An 8,785-nucleotide genomic window follows, 5' to 3' on the forward strand; every position below is an offset into this window, starting at 1 on the left:
ATATTGACAGCATTGTATGCTCAGGCACAACTTTGATGTAATACATATTGAAAAAAACATAGTCGATAGTATAATTGGTACCTTATTGGATATTCCTAGAAAGACAAAGGATCATGCAAAGGCTCGTTACGATTTTAAGGAGATGGGCATTCAAAAGAATCTTCACCCAATAAATACGAAGGATGGCAAAAGAACTAAACTTGCTAGAGCATGCTTCTCCGTGACCAAAGGTGAAAAATCCATTTTTTGCGGTGTTTTGAAGAAAACAAAATTGCCTGATGCAAGTGCTTCAAACATTTCTCATTGTGTACAACAAGAAGGGAGAAAGCTTTACGGTTATAAGACTCATGATGCTCACTTCATGTTGCATTACCTGTTGCAAATACCAATCAACGGCATTCTTCTAGATCATGTTGTTATTCCTCTAGTTCGCTTGTGTTCTTTTTTTCGTCGGCTATGTCAAAATGAAATCTCTTTAGAAGAGATTAATGGTTTGGAGTCAGAGATTGTAGAGACTTTGTACCAGTTGGAGAGGATTTTTCCCCTACCTTTTTTGATATAATGGTTCATTTGTCTATTCATTTAGCTAATGAATTAAGGTTAGGTGGTTCCGTCCAGTTTCGATGGATGTATCCGATTGAGAGATACAAATACATACTAAAAGGGTATGTACGTAATAGAAATCATCCAGAAGGATCAACTACGGAGGGTTATTTGGAATAATGATGGAGGCACTTCAACCAAAGAGCCTAATTCAAACTTGTTCACAAACAAGGGAAGTCCATTGGATGGAAAAAAGGGCAACTAATTATTTTGGATGAGAAGTCACTTCTTCAAGCTAATGCATATGTATTGAACAATTGTGTTAACGTGGAGCCTTACATGAGGTAAATTTACACTTCTCATTAGTTCTATTCCTTAGACTAATTTTGGTAGTATTACATAATAATATACATTCCTTGTAGAGAACATGATGAGCAATAAAAGCAAGACAAGCAGAAGCGAAAGTGGAATGTTGCTAAAGATCAGAATGAACTTTATAGACTGGTTTACAGGACGTCCCATGAAGGATGATGTTCCCAGTTGGATACGACAGTTGTCTAAGGGTCCAAATAAAGTTACAAAATCATTTTCTGCTTATATCATCAATGGGTACAGATTTCATACTAAGCGGCGAGAAGTGATATGAAAAACACAAAACAGTGGTGTCACTGTGGTAGCTGAAACTATAAGTTTTTCGAGTGTTAAGGACAAAAAACCAATCAAGGCCAATATAAGATATTATGGTAGAATCATGGATATTATCGAGTTAGACTATTATAGCCAATTTAAAGTTGTGTTATTTAGTGTGAGTAGTTTATGGCCGAGGAAGATGATTATGGTCTAACATACATTCATTTCAACAAAAGATGTTACCAAGACAAACCATTTATGTTGGCAAGCCAAGCACACCAGTGCTTTTATGTGAAAGATCCATATATTCCCCAGAAGCATTATGTGATGAAAACAGTTCCAAGAGACTTGTTTAACATTGGTGTCCAATTATAGTTTAACCCTAACATAAGAGAGCCACATGAATCAGCGAATAGTTTGATACCTTTGAGTGATATTGGCGAGGTAAACTTGGTTAGACAAGCTGTGCGACCCACTATTGTTGATGTGACACCGAACAAGATCAAACCTAACCACAAAGAAATAAAGTCTGATGATTTTGACAGTGAAGCTGAAATTGAGGTAGTACAAAAATTGTCCATGATGCTTTATTTATTCATGATGCTTTATATGTGGCTGCCATATGATTTATTTGTACAAAAATTGATATGACAGTAGTTTGCCATAGCCCTATTAAAATATGTGGCTGCCATATAATTTATTTGTCCATCAAGCTTTATTTGTTCATGAAATCTTAATGTTTGTTTACTTTATTATGTGGCTGCTGTATGATTATGCATATGCCCATTTCTTTATTAGTTTCGATGCTTTATTTTCCTCTCTTCATACAATTGAATTATGTTGATGCTTTATTTGAATTTTTTTATATAGGATGAACAATGAAGGAAATCCCAAAAGAAAAAGGTTAAGGACCCTATCACAAATAGAGTTACAAAGAAGTCCCTTGAAGATGAGGAGTCCAGTAAAAAATTCAGGAAAAATTTAATTCACGAGTGCTTATGCATTGCTAAAACAATTTCAAATCAAAAGAGAACATGTTTTAGCTGCATGTGGGGATAGTAGTAAACATGAGACAATAAAAAAGGGCAAGATGCCGAAAAAGAAGCTGACAAGAGTTGACGATGAAGGTCAAACCAAAATAGCAATCAAGAAGATAACAAACATGAAAGACCGTGAGGATCAAATCAAGATGCCAACAAAGAACTGCAATGAAGAAAATCATCTAGTCAAGATGAAAGCCAATGAACATGAGGGTCAAAGTGGGAAGAAGCTATCTAGGAAGAAGGTGCCAATGAAGAAATCAAAGGTGGAAGATGATAAAACCAAGATGAATACCAATGACGCTAATGGTCAAAGCAAGAAGCCAACCAATAAGAAGATGTTGATGAAGAAATCGAATGAAAAAGATGCCAACGAAGAAGAACATAAGATTGAGTCTTTTATCCCAGCTATGACTTTGGATGAATTCTTCAAAAAATATGGGATATCGTTGGATGAAAATAATGAAGAATGTGAATATGATTATGATGATCACAATCCAAGTGTTGGTGATAGTAGTGACAGTCAACTCGGTAATGCCTTTATCCTTTTTTTTCAATAGCAAATAGTGAAAGACATCAACCTAATTCTTGTATTTAGTTGATTACTCTTTTATTTACTTTATTAGTATTCTTGTTAATATTATCTAGTAATGACATTGGAAATAGGTACAAAAAGAAAAAAGTTCGTGGTCCCACCCAACTCAAGCATATTGATGCTATGGAGACACAGATAGAGTTAACACGGTGCAACGACAGACCTATAGGCCCAACAAAGACACAAGTTCAATTGTTTAGTTGATTCTTAGGTACACTTGCAAGAAACTCTAATTTGGTCACGTTATTATATACTAGTTGGCAAGCTGTGTCAAGTGAGACTAAAACTTCAATGTTGGATTATGCAAAGGTAACTAGACCATTCTCCTTTTTAAATTGTTTACAATTAGGCTTAGCATTGTATGGTAAATAACATAATTCACTGTTAATTCGTAATCTAAATATAACATTCCAAGTGATGTTGAGCCTTGGGTGATAGATACCATTGGAGAGTCATGGAAGCAATTTAAGAAACGCATAAAAAATATCACTATACACCATACAAATCATTCAAAGAGATGATGAAAAATCGTCCAATTACTATACCTGAACTGCATTTTAGAAAATTAGTTCAATTTTAGAGTCTTGATATCATCAAAGTAAGTAACTTTCTTGGCTTTATTAATGGTATTGTGTATTTAACTAACTTTATGTATTTTTACATTACAACAATATGTAGGTTATTTTTGACAAAAATCATGAAAATAGATCAACCAAAAATGGAATCATCGAATGGGTCCAGTTAGTTTTGAATTAGTACATGCTGAATTAGTATTATATTTGTGCTTCATATTTAAGTATCTTTGCATCTTTCATGTCATCTGTGTTGACTTTGATAATCTTGGTGGTTTCTTGTAGCGTGCAAAAAATGAGGACAATGAAGATCCATCACAGTCTAAGATGTTTGTTGTAACTCGTACGAACAAGAAAGGAGAGACTGATTCGGGAACACAAGAGATGATTGTGAGTTGTTTAGTTTCGTAGAAATGTACACTAAAAGAAATGTGTAAATCATTTTTTTATTTTCAGCATATGCGCACATGAACTTACTTCAATTTTCCTTCTATGTAATAGGATCATCTTCAAAATTTGAAGCAAGCTGGATACAGTGATGATGAAGCACTTCAAACGGTTTTTGGAAAGAAGAGACATGGTAGAGTTCGTTTATATAGTCGATCAGTCACAAAATCCTCTCTTAAAAAGGATAAGCAAATCCAACAAATGCAACAACAATATACTGAAGTGGTTTCAACTATGGAGAAAAATAAAAATAACTTAACTTCCAAGTTGGATGGTTTAACGAGCTTTATCAAAACGTTGTTGCAACAAGTTAATCCTGGTATGAGTGTAGAACAAGTGCAAGTAATGATAGAAGCTGCCCAACAATCTCCGCCTGATGCAAGTAGTGCACCAAATGATGCGAAGCGAAGCATTCCTCCTTCACTGGGATCGAACCATGTGTCAAAAGATATGGAAGTAAGTACTGTCAAAATTAGTAGTTAAATTAATAGTGGCTGATTGCTTAATAGTGGCTGATTGCTGTTGATGTTAATTTTATTGTTGATTTTATTGGCCTTAAGCGAATCTACAATAGAATCTAGTTTGTTATCAAATTAAAAATTTCAACCACTATATAAAATAATTGTACTATTTTATCAAATTAAAAAGATGTTACATGGTCATCAAATTGGACATTTGGCTAATTGGCTCCATGAGTATGTATGAATAGAAGAGTAAGAAACTAATTACGAACTTAGATACATAACTTACCATTGTTTCTTTTCAAAATGTATAGAAAAATATATAAAGCAATAATAATACATGAAGGTGAAGGGGTACCAATCAGCATTGAATCAGTACTCAGTAATATATAGCAATTAGCATTCTTATTATTTTAAATTTGACTTTGTCTATTGATTTCACACTCGATCTGGTTTTTCTGTTTCACTGGTGTTGATTACTTGATTTGTTTGATGGGTTGGAAGCTAATAATAGTATTTCGGTATTACCTTGTTTTTTAAGCTTCTATTTTGGTTGTGGTTGTTTCTTTGTGCTGGATTTTTTTCAGTTTTAAGCGACTTCAATAGGGGAGTTGAAGTTCCACTCAAAGATAGATTAAAAACATATAAACATTACCAAATGGCTCAAAACCTTAGCAAATGCTCCTTGTTATTTAGTGGTTAAAATTTTCTTATTGATTGACTTATATAACTTGTGCTCCATATTCATTACTCAACTGCACTGCATGCATCATCAAAAACATTTTTGTTCTGTTCTAACTCCTTTATTTCTTTTTCTAGCAGGAGGACATGATGTGAAGAAAATATGTTCTATGCAAATATAAGATGAGATGGGTCTTATAATGATTTTGGTTATCTAAATGTATTATTTTGATGTGTTCTTTACATTTTGATAAGAGACTTCATCCGATATTACATGTAATGGATAAATTACACCCTATTTTGATTAGTGTTGTAATGGATATCTACTTTTTAATGAAACTTTTATGATTTATATTTATTGAATTTTTCATTCTTAGATTTATTTTGTGATTATCATCATTTTTGAATGTGATTATGCTTTAAAAAAATTCATAAAATAAAACAGGTTACTATAGATAAGTTATGGTCACGGTTTTAAGGAGGGATGACCATAGACGCTATGGTCACGGCGAAAAACTCTGACTATAGATAAGGCTATGGTCACGGTTTAAGGAAGGGTGACTATAGGGGCTATGGTCACGGCCAAAACCGTGACCATAGATATGGCTATGGTCTTGGTTTTGGGAAGGGGTGACTATAGAGGCTATGGTCATAGTCAAAACCGTGACTATAGATATGGCTATGGTCACAGTTTTTGGTGGGGTGACCATGGAGACTATGGTCACGGCCAAAACTGTGACCATAGATAAGGCTATGGTCACGATTTTGGGAAGGGGTGACCATAGAGACTATGGTCACGGTCAAAACTGTGACCATAGATAAGGCTATAGTCACGGTTTTATCGTGTGACCATAGATTAACCTATGGTCACGGTAAAAAAACATGGCCTAAAGTGCCAGAATTTGAACATAAAAACCGTGACCATAGATAAAAAAAAACCGTGATCATAGGTCAACGGCCACGAGAGAATAGAACACGGCGGAAAAACCGTGACCATAGGTCGAAAACCGTGACCATAGACCTATGGTCACCCTTTTTACTAGCTATACCGTGACCATAGACCTTTTTTTGTAGTGTATTATCTAGGTCATGTTGTTTCTAATATTGGTATATCTGTTGATCCTGCCAAGGTTGATGTTATTTCTGGTTTACCTTACCCCTCTTCTGTGAGAGAAGTCCGTTCTTTTCTTGGTCATACAGGTTTCTACCGGCGTTTCATCAAGGACTTCAGTAAGGTTGCACTGCCCCTTTCCCGTTTGTTACAAAAAGATGTAGAGTTTGACTTGAGTGAAGAATGTATGGAAGTATTTGATAAGCTAAAGTTTTCCTTAACCCAAGTTCCTATTGTGAGAGGGCCTGATTGGAGTAGGCTATTTGAGATTACGTGTGACGCATCTAACTATGCAGTAGGAGCGGCGCTTGCTCAGCGCGAAGGTAAGGATCCCTATATCATAGCTTATGCTTCTAAGACATTAGATGATGCCCAGTCTAACTATACTACCACTGAAAAGGAACTTTTAACTAAAGTAGTAGTATATTTAGACCATGCGGCTTTGAAGTACTTGCTAGCTAAGAAAGAATCAAAGCCAAGGTTAATCTGTTGGATATTGCTATTGCAAGAGTTTGATTTAGAGATCAAGGATAGGAGTGGTTTCCAAAATTTAGTGACAAACCACTTAAGTCGCCTAGAGCTTATAAAAAGTGACTCCACTCCAACTAATGATGCATTTCCTCTTGATAGCTTGCAAGCAATATCCGAGATAGTTCCTTGGAATGCACCCATTGCTAATTATTTGGTGGGTTACACCTTTCCTCCACATTTTTTAAACATCAAAAGGACAAGCTCAAAAGCGAGTCCAAGTACTATATATGGGATGACCCATATTTGTGGAGATGTGGTGCTGACCAAATAATTAGGAGGTGTGTTCCACAATCCGAAATTCAGTTTATCTTGGAGGCGTGCCACTCTTCTGAAAGTGGTGGCCACTTTGGCCCTCAAAGAACTTCAAAAAAAATCTTAGACCGCGGATTTTGGTGGCCCACACTCTTTAAGGATGCAAATCTTTTCTGTAACTCTTGCCATTAATGCCAACGGTTTGGAAATATATCCGAGAGGGATGAGATGCCCCAACAACTCATGTTTGTTTTGTGAAATTTTTTATGTTTGGGGTATTGACTTCATGGGTCCCTTTCCAAACTCGAATGGTTTCTTATATCTTCTGTTAGCAGTTGATTATGTTTCTAAGTCGGTGGAAGCAATTTCTACCTGTACTGATGATGTTAACATGGTTGTCTCTTTTGTGCAAAATAACATCATTTGCCGCTTTGGATCACCGTGAGCGATCGTGAGTGATCAAGGCTCTCATTTTTACAACAAAAGAATGACATGTTTGATGAAGAAACATAGCATTATTCACAAGGTGGAGACGGCTTATAATTCCCAAACAAATGGCCATGCCAAAGTGTCTAATAGAGAGATTAAGTGCATACTCGAGAAGATGGTTAAACCTCATAGGAGGGATTGGAGCTCTAGGCTTGATGATGAACTATGGGCTTATCGGACGGCTTACAAGACACCGAATGGCATGAGTCCGTTCTGGCTAGTCTACGAAAAGGATTGTCACCTTCCGGTAGAGGTGGAAAACAAGGCTTATTGTACTGTGAAGGAATGTAACTCCGGATTGGGAGGAGACAGAGTTGAAAGGAAACTGCAACTGGAAGAATTGGAGTGCATTTGGCTGGAGGCTTATGAAAACTCAAGGCTCTACAAAGAAAAGGTGAAGGCGGTACATGATCAGAACATCAAGAGAAGAGAGTTTTGAGTTGGGGATCAAGTCCTTCTCTATAACTCAAGGTTGAGATTAGTGCTGGGAAAACTGAGGTCAAGGTGGGATGGACCATATGTAATGGAAAAGGTTGAACCATATGGAGTTGTCCACTTGAGTCACCCCTCAAGCCCTACCTTCTTCAAGGTCAATGGCCACCGTTTGAAACTCTATCATGATGTAAAGATGAAGAACAACAAGGAGCTGAAGATCTTTCTCTTGAAAGACCCAGCCACAGAAGAGAACTGAGTTCATCGACCGTCCAACTTAAGGACGTTAAAGAAAAGTGTTAGGTGGGAGACAACCCAACATGGTATGATCTTCCTTATCTACAGTTCTCTTTTACTTAGTTTTAGTATCTTTAATAAATTTTCTTGAGTTTGCTTTGTTTTTTTTTTATGCTCTAATTGTTTTTCCTGATTTTATTTCTGTAAAAAAAAGGTGCAAGAACGATGCAGGAAGGGTGCTACGACATGGTTCCAAAACAGAGAGTTGTGATGAAACCATGCGGGTGGGGTGCGAAGGCGCACAAACCACCCCACGTGTACGCCTCGCTGACGCGTACGCATCACCCATAAATTTTCCCTTCCCACATGTGTGCGTGATCGATGCGCACGCATCGTATACTGATGCTACAATGCTGCTGCTGCCTCGTATAAAAAATAGAGACTTGCGCTGGAACCATGCGGGTAGGGTTCTAGGGACACAACCCAACCCACGCGTGTGTGACGTTAGGATTTTTGCTAGTAAAGAATTTTATAAAAATAGTCGCGTTGTAGATATAGTTTCTAAACCAACAGAAATCTCTTCGTACAAAAGTTTTGTTTGTCACTTAAGCAAACCCAATAAAATTGATAACCGAGTATTTAAACCTCGGGTCATCTTCTCAAGGAATTGCAGGGAGGTATGACTTATTATTGGCTATGAAAAAGGTAAAATTTTGGGTTTTTTAATGTATAAGATAAAAAGCAACAATAGTAAATGGCAAAAG

At 36.4% G+C, this 8,785-nt stretch overlaps 1 protein-coding gene across 1 annotated transcript; it reads left to right on the forward strand.

Moving 5' to 3' along the window:
• The first annotated feature begins 7,350 nt into the window (after positions 1 to 7,350).
• On the forward strand, positions 7,351 to 7,791 carry LOC140175088 (uncharacterized). The gene has a single exon (XM_072202002.1). It carries the CDS (start codon positions 7,351 to 7,353, stop codon positions 7,789 to 7,791), a length of 441 nt encoding a protein of 146 aa, XP_072058103.1.
• Positions 7,792 to 8,785: the final 994 nt, after the last annotated feature.

This window comes from Arachis hypogaea, chromosome 9 (assembly GCF_003086295.3).
Source record: "Arachis hypogaea cultivar Tifrunner chromosome 9, arahy.Tifrunner.gnm2.J5K5, whole genome shotgun sequence".
Lineage (NCBI taxonomy): Eukaryota > Viridiplantae > Streptophyta > Magnoliopsida > Fabales > Fabaceae > Arachis > Arachis hypogaea.